The following is a 23,349-nucleotide window of genomic DNA, read 5'->3' as shown; positions in this document are numbered from 1 at the left end:
CTAAGGCTCAGACTCTCCAATTTTTACTTATCACGTTGGCAAAGATAAGAAAAGACTGGTACCAGGGAGCGCTGAGGGTCAAGGTAAGTAGCACTGCCCGAGGCTCTGCTATGAGCGGTAAGGGTCACAGTCTCTGAGCGGCAACTTGGTGAACTCTATCAAAACCACAGAGCTACTTTTAGGAACTTTGTCTCTACACAGGCTTGTACAAGGTTATGCATTGCAACTTTGTTGAGAGTTGCAAACAACTGGAAACAATCAACACGTCCACCAAGCCAATGCAATATTATAAAACCACAAAAATAATGAATCCTTGGAACAATCTCCAGGATGTAGAAAGACAAGGGCACAAGGGACTGCTGGGGAAGCAAGGAAGAAAACACACCCTCATTTGCCTGTGTCGGCATAAAATTTCTCAGGAAGGATAAACAAGAGACTGATAACATTTACTGTCCCCAGGGACAGAGTTAAGAGAAGGGACCCTTCACGGCACACCATTTTCTACCTCTGGCATTTTTAATCATATGAATTCATTATCATAACAAATAATTTAGCTTTTAAAAAAAATTTAACAGTTGCTAAGGGCAATCAATAGTTGGTTCTCTTCTATAGGTCTATGAAATGTTTTAAAATTTTATTAGGCATTATTAGGCATTTGACCTTACATTGCCTTGAAGAAATAGTAACTATAGCAAGGGTCAGTAAATGTTTTCTGTAAAGGGTCGGAGAGTAAGTATTTTATTTTATTTTATTTTTTTAAAGATTTTATTTATTTATTTGACAGAGAGAGAGAGTTAGTGAGAGCAGGAACACAAGCAGGGGAGTGGGAGAGGGAGAAGCAGGCTTCTTGTGGAGCAGGGAGGCCAATGCGGAGCTCGATCCCAGGACCCTGGGATCATGACCTGAGCTGAAAGCAGACGCTTAACGACTGAGCCACCCAGGCGCCCCTGGAGAGTATTTTAGACTTGCAAGTAGGTCATGCTCAGGTGGTCCCCGTTAGCTAGTCAGTTGCAATTGTTTTCAGAAGCAGCCATAGAGAATACATTAATGAATGGATGTGGCCGTGTTTCTGTATAACTTTATTTATAAAACTAGGCAGTGGATGGATTGGGACATAGGCTGTAATTTGCCAACCCCTAAACCTACACAAATCAAAGCCCTAATGATCATCCTTTGCTTCTAAAATAAGTTGGTGTTCTTTTTTCTCTAATGCCGAAAAAAATAAAAATGATTTAATGCCAGAAGCTTCTCCAAAAAGATAGCGTTGCTTTTTCAACATCATATTGATATTTCAAGCAAGCATTTGTTGACCATGCTTCAGTCACCCTGGCCTTTCCATTCCTTGAACATGTTTCCACCTCAGGACCTTTGCACTTGCTGATCCCTTGGCCTAGAAGAGCTACCCCTAGACCTTGGCATGCCGGCCCTCTCTCTTTGTCCTTCGGTTCTCCAGCAACAGGTTTTCCCTGGCCAGTCTAGCTAAGTAACCCCCACCCACCATCATGCTCTATCACATCACTGGCTTTTCTTATCTGGGATGATAAATGCTATCTTTAAATGATTTAATTTTTTGCTTGTTTGCATGTGGTCTGTTTTCCACAGTGAGAAGGTGAGCTCCAAGGTGTCTCGTTCATTAGAGCTCCCCTGGCACTCAGTTGACACACTGTTGGTTGTTCTTTTGGTAAGCCTCATCAGCTCTCATAGGCTGGGCAAACACATGATTCTCCTCGGAGCAGTGGGGACCAACCATCTTAGAACGGGACCTGTCGATTCACTCTACAGCTATTTACTGAGTACCTATTATGCATCAGGCACTGTTCCATACTACCGGGATACTTCAGTGAATACAACTCAAAAACCCCTGCCCTTAAGGGGCTTCCATTCTAGCAGGGAGGAGTGGAAGGCAATGAGTAATAAATATGATATATAAGAAAATTGTAAAGAATGTTAGAAAGTTATTAGTGCTACGGAAAGACTGTAAACTACAGCAGGAAGATGAGGTAGGCCTCACTGAGCAGTTAACATCTGAGCAAAGACTTGAAGGGAGGCGAGAGGGTGGGCATGCGAGGAACATATAGGTGATACCTATACAGAAAGGCGAGCCCTGGGGCAAGAGCATGCCTCGTGTGTGTGAGAAACAGCAAGGAGGCTGGTACGGTTAGAGCCGAGAGGAGGGAGAAGGAGGAAAGAGAGGACGTCAGAAAGGTTGGGGGATATGATCACATAGGGCTTTGTAGGACATCCACAGTAAGGATTCTGGATTTACGGAGTGAAATGGAGAGTTGGAATTTTGAACAGAGTGCCATGATCTAGCTGCTTTGTGGAACACAGACAGACAAGAGGGGATAAGGAGGGAATAAGAGGAACCAGTTAGAAGCCTCATAATAACCCAGGTGAAAGGTGATGGAGACTAGAGCACAGTGGCTGAGGTAGAGGTCATGAGAAGGGGTCAGATCTTGGGTAAATTTGCAAAGTACAGTCACCGGGACTTCCTGATGGCTTAGATTGGGGATGGGGGTGGGGTAGTGGCTGAGAAAGAGGGGACTTCTGACTGAATAAGGAACAGAGTTTCTGACCTAACAAGGAAGGAGGGAGCAGCTCTCAAATGTGTGGGGAAAAGCTGGGCTGTGCAGATGCAGATTTTAAGCGGACAGATTCGGTTTCAGACACTTTCTATTTCAAATAGGTTTTAGGAGATAATGCATAATCTGTGTCAGAGTCCAGGACAGTGGTCTAGCTTGGAGGTACATACCTGTGAGCCATTGTCACGTGGATCATACTTAAAGCCAGATGAGATCACCAAGGGAATACAGATCGAGAGGGGGAGATGACAGGGATTGGGCACCAGGGCACATCAGGTAAAGAGGCAAAGGCAAAGGAGGACCCAGCGAGCGGGCTGAGAAGGAGCTCAAAGTGAAGTAGGAAGGAAGCCAGAAGACTAGAATTACAGAGGCCATGCAAGGAGGAGGAAGCATCCACCCCATCAAAGCTGCTGATGGGTCAAGGACGCCGGATTGAGGACAGGTGATTGGGTTGAACCATACAGAAGTCACAGGGGCCTGGAAGGGTAGTTCTGGCTGAGTGGTGTGCGGTGAGTCTAAGGTAGTGAGAGGAGAGGGATTGGAGACAGCAAGTAAGAACACTTTTGAGAAGTTTGGCTGCAACGGGGAACAACGACATGGTGGCACTGGTGGGGAGAACCACCTCAGGGAAGTTTGTTTTTGAATGAGGGTGTGCTTGTGTGTCGATGAGGATAATAACCCAGCAGGGAACGAAGAACTGAGGACATGGGAGAGAGAACCACTGGGGCTGAGTTCCAGAGCCAGAGGGAGGGGGGACACCGAGTGCATAAAAGGGGGGCCTGGATTTAGACAGAAGCATCTCGGGGTGGGGGGCACAGATGCTGAGAGTCTGCAGACATTCTCTTCTGACTGCTTCCATGCTCTCAGTAACATAGCAAGCAAGTGGTGAGGATGGGAAAGGGGGAAAGGAGATGCTGGGTTTGCAGAAAGGAGAAACTGAGTCACTTTGGTGAGTGGGGCAGCAAATCGACAAAGGATAGAAAGGATGCTTATGTATCGGCATTGAGGACCTGGCTGAGGGCTCAGTATCAAGGAGGAGAAGACCAGTCTGAAGGGTTAGTAATGGTCTTGAAGGCATTTGTTCAATTACTCCTGATCTTGTACATCAACTTCTCCCAACAAGTATAAATTGAGATACCTCTTAGGGATGTAATGAAACAATGTTAATAGTTAAATCTCAGGGGGCGCCTGTCTGGCTCCGTCAGTGGAACACGGGACTCTTGATCTAGGGGTTGTAAGTTTGAGCCCCATGTTGGGCGTAGAGTCTACTAAATATGTATTTAGATCTCAGGAAAAGTACTTCTCAAGAGATTGCCATCAGATCCCTGATACTGATCCTCTGTTTCAACTTGTGATCCACAAGAGGGTAAAACAGTCAATGGAGAGCCATCGTATTTTACCCTAAACCCACACTGGAATTTGCATTCTTTTCCAACAGCCTCCCATTTTGTTACTTGCATCCTCCGTCCCTCACCTAGGGTGATGAGAAAGGGCAAGAAGCCAGGTGCAATCCAGAGGGGGAGCTAAGAAAGCCCTTTCCCTTCATGACACAGAACCAAGCAGATACTTGCTAAGTGCTGAATTAATGGCATCTAATCATAAACCTCCCAAACAAAACAGGATCATGACAAAGGTGCCAGGGAAGACAAGTGTAAGCTAATACAAAAAGAAAGGCAACAAACAGATAAATCCATAAGGTGAGACCGTATTTTGGCTAAGGATGTATGTAACCCATTTTCACACCAAAGACATTTTATGACGAACAGTACGATATTTAGATAATCAGCACAAAGCAGCCCCTTCCCTACTGCCACATTCAGGATGTGAGGCTGATACACAAAGTGCCAGAAATCAATCTGGATTCAGCAAGTCATAACGGTTACAGTTACTTCACTGAGCAATATGTTTTATGTTTTCTTTACTCAATAGAAACAAAACTTGTCATCCATAAAAACAATCCAGATGTACCACTCAGGTGCTTATTTATAAACAACACCAGCTCTAAAAGAATCCATCTTCTCTCAGTGACACCTGACATAACCCTCCTGCAGACGCTCTTTGGGTTCAAACGAAATGTTTCTATACCAAAAGTCATCTGGATCTTTAACAGGTCTTAAAACAATCTGCACCAACCAATTCAACCAAACAAGAAATCATTAAAGTCTGTGCCTGCCACGGCAAGTTCCAGCTTTGTTCTACCAACAACTTTTACATATTTTATCTAAAAGCAAAATTTCTTGGATAATTTCATCATTAAAGATGTAAGCAGTCCAAGCACTTTTAAAATGCTGCTCCACAGGGCTCTTAACGGGCTGCTGGACGGAACTCAGATCCGGAGAAGCATTTTGGAAAGCTGTCTACTTAAAGCTAACACCTATGACCCCACAGTTCCACTCCTGGGTGTAGACAGACTTCATATCCCCAAACAGGAGACAAGCAATCGCCTAGTGGCAGAGGAATGGGTGAACTGTGGTATACTCACACACCCAAACACCAACCACCAGTGAAAAGAAACAAGCCACCACCATATACAGCCACATGAATGAATCTCCCAAACATAATGTAGAACAAAAGAAGTCAAATACAAACAGTGCCTAAGAAGTCAATACATTCAGATGAGGTTCAAAAACAGGCAAGACTGTCCATGTCATTCGAAGTCAGAAGAGTGGACCGCCATGGGAGGGTGGAGCACCGGAAGGGGCCAGGGGCCTCTGGGGCTGGGTTTGCCTGTCTCTCCATCTGGGTACTGGTGACACAGGGGGGTGTTCACTCTGTGAAGATTTCTGGGGCTGAACACTTTTAATGTGTACTTTTCTCTCTCTATATATTATATTTCAATTAGGAGTTTTCTGGAAAAAAAAAAAAAAAAAGTAGCTCCAAAGTTCAGAAACTATCCTTCAAAAAACAAAACAAAACAAAAACCCAGAGCCTAAGGGCAGTAACTCAGTTTTTATTTTTATTGTTCTATGGAAATGAATCTTCTCTATCAAAAGCAATGGTTTCTAATTGAAATATCACCTTACATAAAAGGGGAAAATATTTAAAGGATTATATATTCACAGTATAAATGAGAATATAAATTATTGTTACATCCATTTTGCAGTTAACAAATAACCTTTTTCAATATCAACTTACCTGAGTTGCTTTGCATAGCTGAGTTCGATCTCTGTCCTTTCCTTTACAAATTTGATGTATTTCTCAAGAATGTCAATTCCCCACTGTGTGTGTTTTTCTAAGTTGTCAAATTGATCCTGTTTAAAAAAACAAACAGAGAGAGAGAGAGAGCTTATAATCCTTCTCTGTGATTAATATAATTTCAGTGAACAATTCTCTCAACAATATGTCGCTGTGTAGAAAGCCGTTCTAATATTTTCCATGATTGTACTGGGTGCTTTTCTTGTTGAGCAGTTTTAAATCAACATTACCAAATTTGGTTTGAAAACTGTCCGGGGTACTGAACTCTGACCCATTCGTTCATGTTAGAAACATGGTTTGGGGATATAGTTAATGTCCTGGTGCAAAGGAAAATATCTTTTCCAGATTCCAAAAACTGAGAGGTGAAACACTCACATCAACTCAGTCCTGCTTGCCAGCACCTTACCTGTTATCTCTGAGTTATTCAAAACAGCTCACTGTAAGTTGGGGCAAGCAAATGGGAACAAGAAGAGTTACAAAATACTGCTTTCTTCAAACAGATAAATAAAATGACTCATGCGGACCTTATTCAAACATTTGAACATTTATCAAACCCACACTGTGGGCCAGGAAAGGAGCCGGGGAACCGAAATGAACGGAAATAGAGCCCCTTCTTGCAGAGTGCCTGGAGGTTCCTAGCCTGGAAGAATGAGAGGGGGTGGGTATTCCAGCAACAGCTACTGCAAAAGTGGGGACACATCCAGGAATCTGAGGATCGGAGAGGGGGGGACGAGACTTGTCCCTCTGGAGCGAAGGTGGGGGGGAGGGCTCAAGGGAAGGATGGTGGTGGGTAAGAAACTGGAAAAAGTCCCTGCCCATCACCCCAGGCCTCAAACAACGAGCAAAGGAGCTCAGCCTGTCCAGTGCGCACACGTGAGCTGCTGAATTTGCAAGGAGAGGGGCACACCCACAGACATGTTTCCAATCGCCAGGAGGTGGAAGTCAGGAGATAGCTCCTTAGTCCAGATGAGAGAAAACAGGAGGAGAGGGAAGGACGTCCAGACCCGTAACAACTAGAATCAACTAGTCTTAGCGGCCGATTGCAGAAGGAGACTGGAAAGGAATATGAGGGAGAGGCAGGATTCTGGGGGCCTCCCTGCCTCTGGCTCTGGGGACTAGAGAGTCGATGGGCAGCAGTTTGGGGTGAAGTGACACGTTGCGTGAGGGAGTGACATGTCCGGAAGGGAGCTGGAAACACAGATCTGCTGGGAGCTCAAGGAGGGAGGCCTGTGAGCTGGTGGATCTGAAGCAGCACCCAGGGATCCCAGGAGAGGGTCAGCAAAGTCGGCAGCAGCTTTGCACTGAATTAGTCAAGAGGGCCTGGCCCAGGAGGGAGAGCCCAGAAAGGCCTGGGAAAGCTAGGGGAGTGTCAGCGCGACATTGCAAGGAAGGGAGAACTGCCTCCAGAGAACGATGGACCGAGTGCTGTCCCCGGGAAGAGAGCAGGAATAGAGAAATGCAGGTTCTGGCCCCACCCTGGGACTTCACCACCGGGGGCCACCAAACCGAGCAGAGTGTAGTCATTTGCCTAAAGATGCAGAATCAGTGCCTGCCTAATTTCACAACTCAGTCATGAGGATCACGGGAAAATGGAGAGTCAAATCAAGTCTAAAAAATACAAAGCCACAGTTTAATCCTATCACAGGTGTTGTGCGATCCTATAGGACACACTTGGTGCCATCCTTCAGCTTGGTTTTAAAACCTAGCACCTCCCACCTTTTACCTGTCCTCGTGCTTTCATCCTGTATTCCATTCAAAGCTATGCAAACCAGAAAATGAGTACACAGAGCTCCCTAGAAGTCTACCTTGGGTGGGAGTGGGCACCCTGCAGAGCCAAAAGCACTTTGTCTCCAACGTCAGAAATTCTCTTCTTGAAGAAAACTCATTTCCTCAACCTTACGCCCGCCCAGGCCCACAGGACAGTTTTAGAAACTAAGGTTTTATTTTCCTGGAATATTTTTCTCATGAAAAAGAATTACTGTAGAATGTCTTTAAATCCAGTAATTGTTTACATTATCATAAAAAACAAGGGACAACTATTTAAGGTATTCGTTGATTCTTGGTCCCCAATAATATATTCCACGGACATCTAGGTTCCACTTCAAGGAACACTAGTCAGGAAGGTGATTTATTTATGTCCTCTGTAAAGACAGGGGTTGTCAAGCAAATTAATAGTGTAAACAAGACTGTAGGTCACTTCAAACTACTTGAGAGAACAAATATACAAACAATTCAAGTAATGATTACAAACCATTCCTAGCTATTTAGAGCAAGGCTTCTTTAAAGCTCTGGGCTGGTTGGTAACCCTTTGCTAACCAATTTCATAGATCCTATTTATTTAAAAACTCCTTTCCAGACCCCTCCCTCCATTTGAGAGTCGTCTGTTTCATCTCCCATCTCCAGAACCTTACTGTTTTCAGTAGTTATAGGGTTTCCTTGAAAACTTGTTAACACCATCTGCTCTTAGATTGTCCTGCTGATAATCTCACTACATATTTTTCTCTATGAATATGCGATTTTTTTTTTTTAGCCTTGATGTATAGAATACAGAGCAACAGCTTTTGATACCAAAACTTTTTTTAAAAAAATCTACATTTGAATTGAGTCTACCTTAAAAATTACTGGCCCCCAACCAACAATATGTTTTCAATAAAGTTATCTGTATTCAGGAACATTCTGCAAGCTGTAATAAAGCACTAAAATAAGGTCAAAATAAGATAGAAGATCTTAATACTAAAAACTTTACTCAGTAGCAACAAATAAACTAGTACTTGTTTGTCAATATAATATCATTCTTTTTTTTATTTTTTAATTTATTTTATTTTATTTTTTTTTTTTTTAAAGATTTTATTTATTTATTTGAGAGAGAATGAGAGACAGAGAGCATGAGAGGGAGGAGGGTCAGAGGGAGAAGCAGACTCCCTGCCGAGCAGGGAGCCTGATGCGGGACTCAATCCCGGGACTCCAGGATCATGACCTGAGCCGAAGGCAGTCGCTTAACCAACTGAGCCACCCAGGTGCCCCTATTTTATTTTTTTTAAAGATTTTATTTATTTATTTGACAGAGAGAGACACAGCGAGAGAGGGAACACAAGCAGGGGGAGTGGGAGAGGGAGAAGCAGGCTTCTGCTGAGCAGGGAGCCCGATGCGGGGCTCGATTGGGATCATGACCTGAGCCGAAGGCAGACGCCCAACGACTGAGCCACCCAGGCGCCCCATAATATCATTCTTTTTATGCTGTATTAAAACATCTCTTGGGGTGCCTGGGTGGCTCACTCGTTAAGCATCTGCCTTCGGCTCAGGTCGTGATCCCAGGGTCCTGGGATCGAGCCCCACATCGGGCTCCCTGCTCCGCGGGCAGCCTGCTTCTCCCTTTCCCACTCCCCCTGCTTGTGTTCCCTCTCTCGCTGTGTCTCTCCCTGTCAAATAAATAAAATCTTTAAAAAATAAAAAATAAAAATAAAAAAATAAAACATCTCTTGGGCGTCTGGCTGGCTTAGCGGGTGGAGTGTGCAATTCTTGATCTCGGGGTTGTGTGAGTTTGAGCACTATGCTGGGTGTAGAGCTTACTTAAAAAAATAATGAAATGAAATAAAATGTTGTCACAAGTAAAACTTTTAAAAATGTTAAAACATCCCTAGTGACGCCACACTCTACCGCTCCCATCACGTGGATTGCCCCAGCATGGACTTTTTTGACAACAGCTAAAAGCAAATTCAAAACAGATGAAAAACTAATCAACCCACTTACATTCTTGACCAAAATGTGGAAAACTTAATGGAAAAACATTCCAAATCTTAAAAAGACTCCTTTGTGAGCAAATATTATAAATGGCCCTTGAAAAAATAGCCTTTGCCACTTTGGAGATGGGGCCATTATCAAAAATGCACCCCTTCCCTTGTGATGTTACATAACAGCAGTTCTGAAGACCCCTCTGCCCTCTTAAAAATCATTAAGGACCTCCAGAAGCTTTTATTTATGTGGGTTATGGCTATCAATATCTACTGTATCAGAAATTAAAAACTGACAGTTTTAAACATATTAATTCATTTAAAAAGACGACACTAGATCCATCACCTGTCAAAATAAATAGCATTGTTTTCTTTTTAAGAACTTTCTTTTCCAAAACAACAACAACAAAAAGTGAGAAAACAGGCACTGTTTTACATTTTTGCAAATCTCTTTAATGTCTGGCTTAATAGAAGATAGCTGGATGCTCAGATGCTTCTGCATTCAATCTGTGTGATTCCTCACTTTGGCTGAAATATGCGAAAAAAATAAGACTTCATGCAGATATGTAGTAAGAAAGTGGAGGAGTATTTCAATAGCCTTTTTAGATAATTATAGCTATTATTTGATACCACACCAAGACTCAACTAATAGTAGCTTCTTAAAGGTTAGTTGCAATGTGAAATGTGAAAACATCCCCAAAATTTTTCATATGGGGTTACAATAAAATGCACTTGTCGATCTTGTACTTTGAATGGATCTTTTACCTGCACATGATTGTATAACATTATGCACTAGTCATTTAGAAAATATCATTTCACTGATAACTTGCAGATCTTCCAAGTGTTGCCACATTTCATTACAAAATATTTTAAAATCACATTTGTTTATATTACTACCTATCTCAGCTTTTCCAATGAGTATTTTTTTAATTTTTAAATTTTTTAAATATTTTAAAGATTTTTAAAAAAAATTTGAGTGAGAGAGAGAGCACAAGTGGGGAAGAGGGGCTGAGGGAGAGGAAGAAGCAGACTCCCTGCTGAGCAGGGAGCCTGACCTGGGACCCAATCCCAAGGACCCTGGGATCATGACCTGAGCCGAAGGCAGACGCTTAACCAACTGAGCCACCCAGGCATCCTATTTTTTTTTTATAAGCTCTATTCTATGGGGCTTGAACTCACGACCCCGAGATCAAGAATCTGATGAGTCTTTAAATACTGGGGAGGGCGCCTGGGTGGCTCAGTTGGTTAAGCGACTGCCTTCGGCTCAGGTCATGATCCTGGAGTCCCGGGATTGAGTCCCGCATCGGGCTCCCTGCTCGGCAGGGAGTCTGCTTCTCCCTCTGACCCTCCTCCCTCTCATGCTCTCTGTCTCTCATTCTCTCTCTCTCAAAATAAATAAATAAAATCTTTTAAAAAATAAAAAATAAAAATAAATAAATAAATACTGGGGAGCTGTCAAGCTCACAGTGGCAAATGCAAATTTTCCAAAATTCTAATTTTCACTTAAAAGCTAGAATTCCATCATTGGCAACAAATAGTCATTTCCTTAAAGGGACAGGCTCACTTCATTCATGTTTGAGAAAATACCTGCCAAACGCCCAAGAGTTTGTTCGCCAGCTGTTCTCTTAAGTAAAAATGGTGTGCACGAAAAAAGCAGTTATTCAGCTCGCAACACAATTACCTGAGTATCCTGGTAACACTAAGTGCTTTAGGCATACTTCCCATCTTGTCATACATACTATTCAAAAGGTGTATATTCAACAGTTGAGATTTAATAAAATTACTAATCTTACTGTTTCATCAAGGGCATTTTAAAAAAAAATTTTTTTTAAATATTTCACTTATTTGACAGAGAGAGCGAGAGAGCACAAGCAGGGGGAGCAGCAGAGGCAGAGGGAGCAGCAGGCTTCCCGCTGAGCAGGTAGCCCGATGCGGGGCTCGATCCCAGGACCCTGGGATCATGACCTGAGCCGAAGACAGACGCTTAACCATCTGAGCCACCCAGGCGCCCGGAAAGCTTTGTATTTCTAAAGATTAAGGAAGGCAGATAATATATGACCTAATGGAAAATTGTGTTTAATGTACCAGTGCCTACCATATATATACACACACACACACACTCAAGAATTAACTCCGAAATCGCCAAGAGAACTGCAAATGGATGTTTCCAAGGAGCTGGGTCCAACGCGATGGGCCCCCTCTTGACCTCTTATTGCTCCCTGAATTCGCAATTACTGTAGTTTCCAATTATTTTCAGGTCTGGCGTAAGCACATTGAAGACCGAACCAGAAGAAGTATGAACCACGGGCAGTTGTTTGGGTTGTTACATCTTCATCAGAGTTCCTGAGGCATCCTGAAGTTCAACACAAATTTTTGCCTTCGTGTACCTAGCAACTCATCAGTCAGTACCAAGACTGGTCTCTCTAGGTCAGTATAGAATGACTACTCTTGGCTATGCTTGAGAAGTCTTCTGAAATCTGATTTTTCTTTCAAAACCTGCAAAAGAAGTGACACAGGAACTACTTTCAGAAAAGCTAGTTGCTTTATTTTTTGTTTTGTTTTGCCTTTTTTTTTTTTTTGGTGCTGAAACCCGGGACTGAACCAAGCCAGTTGCTTTAAAATGAGGAGATCCAAGTCAGCCTCAAGGAAGTTGTTCTCCAAAGTGTAGGTCAGTTTTTGTTTTTTTTTTTTAAAGATTTTATTTATTTGACAGAGAGACACAGTGAGAGAGGGAATACAAGCAAGGGGAGTGCGAGAGGGAGAAGCAGGCCTCCCACGGAGCAGGGAGCCCGATGTGGGATTCGATCCCAGGACCTCGGGATCATGACCTGGGCCGAAGGCAGACGCTTAACGACTGAGCCACCCAGGCGCCCCGTGTAGGTCAGTTTTTAACACAGTACTTCCTGTCATTGAAAAGTGTACTAAAACCGACACAAATTCAAAATCCCCGGAACAAGCCGATCTGGTAAGAAACTAAGTTGCTGACGTTACCTCCGTGTCAATGGCTCAGACTCAGAGGAAGGGTATCCTGAGGCCAGCTCTCAGTCTCCCCAGGTGACTCACCCAGTGAAGAGAATTAGCCTTTCCATCTCACTGGGTCCACTTCCGTCCATGCTGTCTAGAACACTGTTTTAGGATACTCTAATTTAGGATAAATTCACTTTCCGAAGGACTAGGGCACTTTGAGAAGCAGACTTTAAATGGCTCTATTTGAACAGAATCCCTTGGGATATTATTACTGGTATTAGCTTCCTCTAATCTTTTTTTTTTTTTTTAAAGATTTTATTTATTTATTTGACAGAGAGAGAGACAGCGAGAGAGGGAACACAAGCAGGGGGAGTGGGAGAGGGAGAAGCAGGCCTCCCGCGGAGCAGAGAGCCCGATGTGGGGCTCGATCCCAGGACGCTGGGATCATGACCTGAGCTGAAGGCAGATGCTTAACGACTGAGCCACCCAGGCACCCCAGCTTCCTCTTATCTTTGAGAGAAAAGTGTCAGCACGTATAGATTTACCCAGAGTAAATGTAACAAAACCCCCATTTAAAACATTTTTTAAAAATCAATTAGGTTCTGAATATTAAAGTAGCTGTATATATAGGAACAAAAAAAGTTTTATAAACCTTTACAAACAAAAATGTATGCTCATGAATACCACCTGAAATTCTAGATCTCAAATTTGAAACAAAGACTTCAATTAATGTCCATGGACAAATAAAAAGAATTTTTCTCATAGATACTATTAAAAGTAGAAATACCCTTGGGGTGCCCGGTGGCTCAGTCACTTGAGCAGCTGATTCCTGGTTTTGGTTCAGGTCATGAAACCAGGGTCCTGGGACCAAGCCCCACGTTGGGCTCTGTGCTCACTGGGGAGTCTGCTTGAGGATTCTCTTTCTCCCTCTACCCCTCCCACTGCACCACTTGACACGCTCTCTCTCTCTGAAATAAATAAATCTTTTAAAAATGCAGAAATACCGAAATATGTATTTTCAACATGAAAGTGTCAAACCTTGAAGTGATGAAAAACCATTACCCAAAGGAAATTCACTGTTTACACAGAAAGAACAGATAAAAGGTAAAGGGCAGCAGTAGAGGGTTTATTTTAAGGAGCACAGACACCTTCTGGTTTGACAATAACAAGTAGACACAGATTCTGTAAAATCACACATTCGTCTGCTATTTCCGAAATAGGTTCTGTGAATTAGGAGGGGTGCTCCCCTGGGTTGAAAAGGAGGAGTCTGGGACATAATGGACAAAATAGGAGCGCCAACATCACAGTGTCATGGTTGGACAGTCAAGTTAATACGAAAGATTTTAATTAGAAAGGAAAAGCGCACAAAATGGAAGGTTTTATTGAACTCCGAATCTCTTTAAGATGCAAGTCCACAAATTGCCATAAAAACCAGATGCCAATGGAGGCATGTATATTGTAACTAGCCACAATGTACCTAACTCTGTTTCTGTTGTGAAAATAAAAATACTAAGGAACTGTTCTATTCACGGCTTTTTCCAGCAATGACATTCTGAACCCAAAAAGTAAGAATGTAAAAAACACAGGATGAAAACGTATGTATGAGTTAAAAAAACAAAACCAAACTTTAGGGGTGCCTGGCTGGCTCAGTTGGTTGAGCGTCTGACTCTTGATTTCAGCTCAGGTCATGATCTCGGGGTCCTGAGAATGAGCCCTGAATCAGGCTCTGCGCTCAGTACAGAGTCTGCTTGTCTCTCTCTGTCCCCGTGCTTGCTTTTGCTCTCGCTCTCTCTCTCAAATAAAATCTTAAAAAAAAAAACAACCCAAACTTTAACAGACGCTTAAGAGGCAACAGCATGTGGATGAAGTCCGTGGTATAAAGAATGTGGAAAAGCACACAGAATCTGAAAAGCTGCATTTTCATGTTTTTATGACAATAATTCTATTGTGTAAAAGGGCAGCAGGGAGGCTGGTGCTGGATGTACAACAAATGGAACGGGATGAACAGGAGCAGACTCGGGGCTGACGAATGCAGGGATGACCCCGGCTGAATCTTACACTGCATCCTGAAATGACGAGAGAGGGTGAAAAACATAACTTGTACCCAAAGCATCAGAATTCTGACTCTCCTGGAGTCTGAGCGGATGAGATTTGGAGGGGAGATTGCTATGGAATGTATTCCTTCAAGAAGCCGCAATAAGCTTCTGACCTATTATGTCAGTGTTCTTAGAACACAGTAGTCACTTTCGGCTCCCCTTCGTTCCCCTGGATACAGTAAAAGCAACAAACAAACAAAAATAAACACCTGTGCCTGCCCCAAAGACAGAGTGAAAGAGATCTCAAAGAATATCATTTTCAAGGGGGAAAGAAAAAAAAACATTTTAAAGAGTGCTTACTTTATTCATTAAAAAACAACAACAACATGGGGCACCTGGGTGGCTCAGTCGTTAAGCGTCTGCCTTTGGCTCAGGTCATGATCCCAGGGTCCTGCTCAGCAGGAAGCCTGCTTCTCCCTCTCTCGCTCCCCCTGCTTGTGTTCCCCCTCTAGCTGTGTCTCTCTCTGTCAAATAAATAAATAAAATGTATTTTATATATATTTTATATATAGGGAGCCCGATGTGGGACTCGATCCCAGGACCCTGGGATCATGACCTGAGCAGAAGGCAGACGCTTAACGACTGAGCCACCCAGGTGCCCCCAAAATTACTCTTTTGTCTAGACGTTGTCCAATATCTTAAGTAGAAGAGGAAAAGTATGAAAGATGATGCAGCTGTAAAACCCAGGGTTAGAAAGATGGCTCTAACATGGAACCAGAGTGGGTTGAATCAATCAGTTCTAATGGAAAGACAGAAACTCATCACAGAAAGCAAAATCTCGCTCTGTGTAAGAGACAAGCAGACAAGAGATGTAAAATGCCATCTCCCGGTGACAGGATGCACAAGCTTTGTCCAGCCGTGATTGTGACATGAACATCTTTAACACAAATGTTCAGTGTCATTAGTGTCTGGCTTCGGCCTGGAAATGGAATCCACTTGCTCATTTCCTGGTGTCTATACATCTGCTCAGCTGAGCCTGACTATATATGAACTGGTCTCTCGTCCTGAGCCTGCTCAATCAGCAGACACGAGAGTTCAGTTACCTGCCCTCCTCTGACTGCCCCGCGTTCCTTTCTTTAAACCCTGGAGAACTAAGCATACCTCTCCAACATCCCACACTGTTCTCTACAGGTGATTCCCGCCCCCAGGAAACGAGTTCAAGACCAACCTAAGGGAGGAAGAAAAGAAGGAGAGGGAAGAAGGAAGAAACCACACTCTACCAGAACACTGAAGGCAATCCAAAGGCTAAACGAGAACAAAGTATATAAGCTACATTTTTAATGAGGAAAAAAATACCCCCAGATTTTTAAAGACCTGACTCATTTCTAAACTCTATAAATATTTCCATGTGTGTGGGGAAGGGGTGCAAAATGTTACAGAAATATCATAGGAAAAAAAAAATGTTAAGCCCTATCATCTGAAACTTAGTTAATATCAATGCAAAAGCTTTTCCAAACACTTAGCAATTAACTCACTTCCAATTTTAAGTAAAGATGGTTAAGCAAACGCATAGGTGTTGTTCTCTTTTTAAAACAAGGGATCCCAACTCTCCAGCCCACTGCCACAGCGGAGCATCTGACCCAAAGGACCCACACGACAGATTAGACTGGACCAATCAGAAGCTCTCCAGGAAGAGGTGCTGGAGCTAAGAGGTGAAAATTGTCCCTGTGCGTGCCAAATTAGGGAAAAAACACTGGTCTGCAGAGATGGGAGACATTATCCTGGGCGTTCAAAATGGATGTACCTGTGAGCTTCGTACTGGCTGGCAAGGGTCCTTTGTGAGACTGGCCAGTTCTTCCAGCCCCTGGTTCTGTAAGCTATTCCTTGGGACAGACCCTCTAGGCCAAGAGTCTAGCAGCTACCATACCCATCCCATCTTCCCTTTGGCAGAGTACCTAGATTATATCTTTTCCCAGCTCCCTTGCAGCTAGACATGGGTTGTCACCCAGGCTAACCAGATGTGTGGGATATCTATGGTTGGCTACTGAGAAAGGTCACCCTCCCTAAAAACTCCTCCTCTTCTTGACTTGACATGATCATAGCTGCCTGTGATGCTTGGAATTGCTACAGTCATCCTGCAACCACGAGGAGGAAGCGTCCCTGATATGCTGGGATGGCAGATGAAGTCACTGGACCTCAACACCAATCCCAGAATGGCCTGCCTCTGGACACTCTAGTGTGAGATGATATGTGTCCTTATCATATGAGCCACTGCTCTTTGGGTCTCTGTTACTTTCAATCTAACCCATACACCCCTGTCTCTTTCCAATAAATTGCAAGAATTCAACCATTTCTTATTGAGAGCTGACCATGAGCCAAGCTCCATGCCAGGCACTAGAATTACAGAGGAGGACAGTGGAGTTTTAATTAAGATCAAAGGCAGTGGGCGCATAGAAGTGTGGGATCGGTTCTGGATGTGGGATTAGGGAAAGCCTTTCAGAGGAAGTGATGTTCGTGCTGAAACAAGAAGGAAAAGGAAAAGCCAGCTAGGCAAAATGGGGAGAAGCCGGGAGGAAAAGGTGGGGGAGGGGGAAGCAGGCCAGGCAGAGGGAAGAGAACGTGCAGAGGTGCCAGGAAGGAAAGAACAAGGCAAATTGAAGGAAATGAAGGCTATCCAGTATACCTGGAGTGTGAAGATATAAAGAGGAAGAAGGGTGTGATAAGGAGAAAGATCAGCCAGGGCTTTGGAGACCACAGCCAGGGTTCCATAGGACAGTTTTCTTTGAGTGTTTGCCAACTAATACAATCCCTCTTTCTCTCTAAGACTTCTTTGTGACTTAGAGCCTGTGTTTTAAAATGATTAAATGAGGGGCGTCTGGGTGGTGCAGTCGGTTAAGCATCGGACTCTTGGTTTTGGCTCAGGTTGTGATCTCAGGGTCCTGAGATTGAGCCCCATGTCAGTCTCCACACTCAGCATGGAGTCTGCTTGTCCCTCTCCCTCTGCCCCTCCCCCTGCTCGTGCTCTCTCTCGCTCTCAATAAAAATAAATAAAATATTTTAAAAATAAGTAAATAAAATAAAGTGATTAAATGAGGGGTGCCTGGGGCTGGCTTAGTCGGTGGAGCATGTGGCCTTTTATCTCAGGATTCTGGGTTCGAGCCCATGTTGGGTGTAGCGATTACTTAAAAATAGAATCTTAAAAAAAATAATAAATAAAATAAAATCTTTAAAAAATAAATAAATAAGGGGTGCCTGGGTGGCTCAGTCAGTTAAGTGTCTTGGTTTTGGCTCAGGTCATAATCTCAGGATTGTGGGGTTGAGCCCTGCATTGGGCTCCCTGCTCAGCACAGAGTCTGCTTGAGATCTCTCTCTCCCTCTGCCCCTCCCCCAACTCATGCTCGCTCTCTCTCTCTCTCAATAAAAATAAATAAAATCTTTTTGGGATGCCTGAGTGGCTTAGTCGGTTAAGCCTCTACCTTCAGCTCAGTCCTGAACCCAGGGTCCCTGGATCAAGCCCCACATCCAGCTCCCTGCTCAGCAGGGAGCCTGCTTCTCTCTCTGCTCCCACTCCCCGTGGTTGTGCTTTCTCCCTCTCTCTCTGACAAATAAATAAATAAAATCTTTTTTAAAAAAAGACATTAGAGAAAACCGGAATAAATGAAGAGATATGAGCTATGTTCATAAATTAGAAGGCTATCTCCTCCAAATTATCTGTAGATTCAATGTAGTTTCAGTTAAAGTCTCAGCAAATTTTTGGAGAACATAATCCAAAGATTCAAATGCGAAGGTCAAACAATAGCCAAAACACGCTTGAAGAACAATGTGGGGTAATAACCATATTGTACACTGACTCATAATAAAGTTAATTAAGAAGCTGTGTGGTACTGACCAGGGACAGAAAAACGCAAAGAACAGAACAGGCCCATGCAAAAATAACTTTGTATGGAAAAGAGGAAGCCATACAGAAAACATAGAGAACCTGATGGCTGAGGACCTGGGGTCTGGAGCTAGAATGGCTTAGTTTGAACTCTGGCTCTTTGGAATGCCAGCAATGTCACGTGGGGCAAGCCACTTAACCTTTCTGTGTTTCTGTTTCTTGTCTAAAAAGGGGGGGTGCTAAAAGCAGGATCTATTTGTAGGGTTACTGTCAGGATTAAATGTTATCTCATGCTGAGAACACTGCCTGCACATGGTAAGCCCTCGGTAAGTGTTAATCATGACGACCACCACCACCACCACTACCATAATCATCCGCCAATGGGGGAAAGAACAGGCTGTTCAACAAAAGGTGCTGGGAGAGGGGCGCCTGGCTGGCTCAGTCAGGGGAGCATGCAACTCTTGATCACAGGGTCGTGAGATCGAGCCCCACATTGGGCTCCGTGCTCATCGGAGTCTGCTTAAGTTTCTCTCTCCCTTTCCCTCTGCTCCTCCCTCCTGTGCTCTACACAGAAAAAATTTTTAAAAAGGTGCTGAGATAATTGAATATCTATTGGAAAAAATGAAATCAAACCTCTATTTCTTACAATATATAAAAACTAATTCAAGATAGATTAAGGATCTAAATGTAAAAGTTAAGACCATAAAGAAAAAAAAATTAATAAACTTGACTGTATAAAAACTAAAAACTTTTGGGGCCCCTGGGTGGCTCAGTTGGTTAAACGTCTGCCTTCAGTTCAGGTCATGATCCCAGAGTCCCGGGATCGAGCCCCGCATCAGGCCCCCTGCTCAGCGGTGAGTCTGCTTCTCCCTCTGCCCCTGACCCCACTTATGCTCTCTCTCTATCATGCGTTCTCTCTCAAATAAATAAATAAAATCTTAAAAAAAAAAACCTAAAAACTTTTGGTCATGAAAAGATACCCCAAGGTAAGTGAAATGATAAAGGATAAACTGGGAGAAGATATTTGTAACACCTATGATCAACAAAAGATTAGTATCTAAAAAATATAGAAAGAACACTTTCAAATCAGTTTTTTTCAAAAGATGAAATAACTCAATTGGCAAAGGGGTAAAAATAAGAAGAATTTTAAACATAAATGATATTTAGCCTTATTCGTAACCAGAGAAAGGCATATTAAAACTACAAAGAGATACCATTTCACAGCCACCAGCCTAGCAAAAATTTAGTCAGAAAACACCAAGTGTTAACAATGCACTGCAGTGGGAAGGGTCATACACTGCTGGGGACCTTGGAAAAGAAACTGGTTTTGCCTAATAAAGGTGAACTTGTGGCCCCTGTGTTACACCTAGGTATCCCTCCACTACATATATATCTTAAGGTCTAGGACCTAGACCGTAAACTCTTGTTCATGTGCACAATGAGACATGAGTAAGAATGTATGTAGCAGAATCATAGCAGCAAAATACTGGAAACAACTCAACTGTCCATCTCATTTCATTTATATAAAGTCTCCAAACAGGCAAAACTAAACAATAGATTGTTTACTGTTATGGTCATTAATGTCACTCAGTGACAAAAAAACTATAAAGAAAAACAAGAGAGGGGCGCCTAGGTGGCTCAGGCAGTTAGTGGCTGTCTTCGGCTCAGATCATGATCTCGGGGTCCTGGGATTGAGCCCCGTGTCAGGCTCCCTGCTCAGAAGGGAGTCTGCTTGTCCCTCTGCCCCTCCACCCCACTCATTTTCTCTCTCTCTCTCTCTCTCTTTCAAATAAATAAATAATCTTTTTAGAAAATCAATTAAATAAATAAATAAAAGGAAAAAAGAAAAACAAGAGAATATTTTTTCACACAAAATTCTGGGTAATACTCAACTAGGGAGAAGGATGTGATCAGAGTGAGGCCATAGGGAGCTTCTGGGGGGCAGAGTAATGTTCTATTTCTTTACCTGGGTGGAATGTACATGCAGGTTCATTTTACTGCTATTTTTTTTTTAAGATTTTATTTATTTATTTGAGAGAGAGAATGAGAGACAGAGAGCATGAGAGGGAGGAGGGTCAGAGGGAGAAGCAGACTCCCTGCCGATCAGGGAGCCCGATGCGGGACTCGATCCCGGGACTCCAGGATCATGACCTGAGCCGAAGGCAGTCGCTTAACCAACTGAGCCACCCAGGCGCCCTACTGCTATTTTTGTATACATCATTCTATACATATATGTTTTCATATATTCTTTTGTAATATGCCATAATTAATACTTAATTGTTAGTTTACAGTTGGGTTAATGGGAAAATCTTCAGTATAAAGAGAAACTCAAGATCACTCGAACCTCTGCCAACTGGAGGTCAAAATTGAAGTTAAAACATTTACGAAAGCAAAAATGAAGTCAATAGAAAAATCTATTACATAAAGTATTGAACTATTACTTGAGTGATGGGCTTCCTATTTTGTTCCCATATAAAATATAAAACGTTCTTAGAAAATGGGCAACACTTTAATACCCAAGTATGGATTGATTATTGATTGTTAAAGACTTCACACTTAGGGGAAAAACTTTTTTAAAAAATTCAGGACTGGGGCGCCTCGTTGGTTCAGTCAGTTAGGTATTTGGCTCTTGGTTACCACTCAGGTCATGATCTCAGGGTTGTGAGATCGAGCCCCACATCGGCTTTGTGCTCAGCGGGGAGTCTGCTTGAGGCTCTCTCCCTCTCCCTCTGCCCACTGCCCCCACAGTGCTCTATCTCTCTCTCTAAAATAAATAAATCTTTTTAAAAAAAATCCAGGACTATTATTGTCTAAAAGCCGAAAATATTTTTCACAAACCACCACAGGAATATAACAGATAATTTTCCTCAAATAAAATGTTTATGAAGGTTACAAGAACACAAAATATTACAGTAACCAACATACCCTATACCAAAATCACATTTACCTATTCATTCATCCAACAATATTTTACTGAGCACCTGCTATGTGTCAAACACTATTCTAGGAACTAAGACCACAGCAGCAAACAAAAGACAGAAATTCTCTATTCTCACGGACCTTAACTACCAGTAGACCCATACTGTACAAAGCTATAAAGAAATTCCAGAAAGATTGGTTTACATTCCCATGAGAACTACTAGGTCTTCAGACAGGAACACTTTTAAAGCCCACTGATACCTATTAGCAGAGGTGACAGTCAAAATATTTAATAAACAATTCTCAACAGATTCCCCACCCAATCGGAACAGAGGCCAGCTATGCCTTGGCATCCCGGCTGCAAACCACCCTGCCTGTGGCCCAAATCCCTTCCAGAAAGGTGAACAGAGTACTACTAACTTACTGAACCCTGACCAGGACTGAATATCACCATCTGTGAAACAAAAACCAACCAACAAAGAGGAAGAAAGCTTTGCTTATTTGATAAGCAACTTGCTTTATATATGTATTTCTTTCATTATTTGGGAAATTAACCTTTTCAGACATGTTCATTAGCCTTTGGATTTTCCTCTTGTAACCTTTCTCTCTCTTTTTAAAAAAATTTTATTTTGGGGCGCCTGGGTGGCTCAGTCATTAAGTGTCTGCCTCTGGCTCAGGGCATGATCCCAGGGTCCTGGGATCGAGCCCCGCATTGGGCTCCCCGCTCAGCGGAAAGCCTGCTTCTCCCTCTCCCACTCCCCCTGCTTGTGTTCCCTCTCTCGCTGTGTCTCTCTCTCTGTCAAATAAATAGATAAAATCTTTAAAAAAATTTTTTTAGTTTTTAAGTAATCTCTACTGGCAACATGGGGCTCGAACTCACAACCCCAAGATCAAGAGTCCACATCCTCCATCGACTGACCCAGACAGGTGCGCCCCTGTAACCTTTCTCTTCTTAACCTTTATTTATTTATTTGTTGGTTTATTTATTTATTTGGAACTTTGTATTTATCTTATATTTTGCATAACCCCTTCATATATTGAGACTGCCATACTAACTCTGTCATATTTGGTATACATGCTGTTCCTAGTTTAATTATAAATTTTATATACATTTTTGGCATGGAGACATATAAATGCATGTTTACCTCAGGGGGTTAGAACTATGAGGGTCCCCGCCCCAACTATTCTGTTCTTCTCTGTGCATTCAAAATTTTCTTCACTGGGCATCAGGTCTGATTATCAATATAGTATTATACTAATTTAATTAATGAGTTACTATTTTAAAGACACCTAAGGAAATCACATAAGTAAATGTCTATTATGAAGTAAGTTCTACCTCCACTTTACTCTATTACCATTCCCTTCTTCGGAGTAATTAATGACAAAATAGCATAAACATAGCCATTTTATTCAAGTTTGAGGTTTTCAGTAAAAGGAAAAATGTCTCTACTGATATGTCACGTAACATTAAGTAGAAATCCAGGATTCAGGGGCGCCTGGCTGGATCAGTCAGTAAAGGGTGTGACCCTTGATCTCAGGGTCACAGGTTCAAGCCCCAAGTTGGACATGGAGCCTGAAAGCAAGCAAGAAAGGAAGGAAGGAAGGAAGGAAGGAAGGAAGGAAGGAAGGAAGGAAGGAAGGAAGGAGGGAAGGAAGGAAGAAAGGAAAGAAAGAAAGAAAGAAAGAAAGAAAGAAAGAAAGAAAGAAAGAAAGAAAGAAAGAAAGGAAGGAAGGAAGGAAGGAAGGAAGGAAGGAAGGAAGGAAGGAAGGAAGAAAGAAAAGAAAAGAAATCCAGGATTCATTTCCAACTGTCTTTTCCTCCAAATTCCTGAGTCTCCGGCCAAGTGCTGCTACCTTTACATGAATCCACTTACCAAAGGTGCACTTGGCACTCTTTTTAAACATTTTTTTTTTTTATTTTTAGGAAATCCGTACACCCAACAGATGGGTGGGGCTCGAACTCAACAACCCCGAGATCAAGAGTCATGCACTCTACAAGCGAGCCAGCCAGGCACCCCCCATGCCCTTGGCACTTCTTCCAG

The 23,349-nt window shown here is 42.8% G+C and overlaps 1 protein-coding gene across 8 annotated transcripts in view; it reads right to left on the bottom strand.

Moving 5' to 3' along the window:
• The window catches only part of FNBP1 (formin binding protein 1), a 140,790-nt gene that overhangs the window by 81,749 nt on the left and 35,692 nt on the right, over positions 1-23,349 (bottom strand). For all 8 annotated transcript variants that reach the window (XM_035015619.1, XM_035015620.1, XM_035015617.1 and 5 more), the window contains exon 2: positions 5,718-5,833. In XM_035015619.1, coding sequence (XP_034871510.1) covers positions 5,718-5,833 — 116 coding nt within the window. The remainder of the gene's footprint in view (positions 1-5,717; positions 5,834-23,349) is intronic.

Source organism: Mirounga leonina, unplaced genomic scaffold, assembly GCF_011800145.1.
Source record: "Mirounga leonina isolate KUSES-001 unplaced genomic scaffold, KU_Mleo_1.0 Mir_170, whole genome shotgun sequence".
NCBI lineage: Eukaryota > Metazoa > Chordata > Mammalia > Carnivora > Phocidae > Mirounga > Mirounga leonina.
This window is presented reverse-complemented; position numbering and strand designations above follow the sequence as displayed.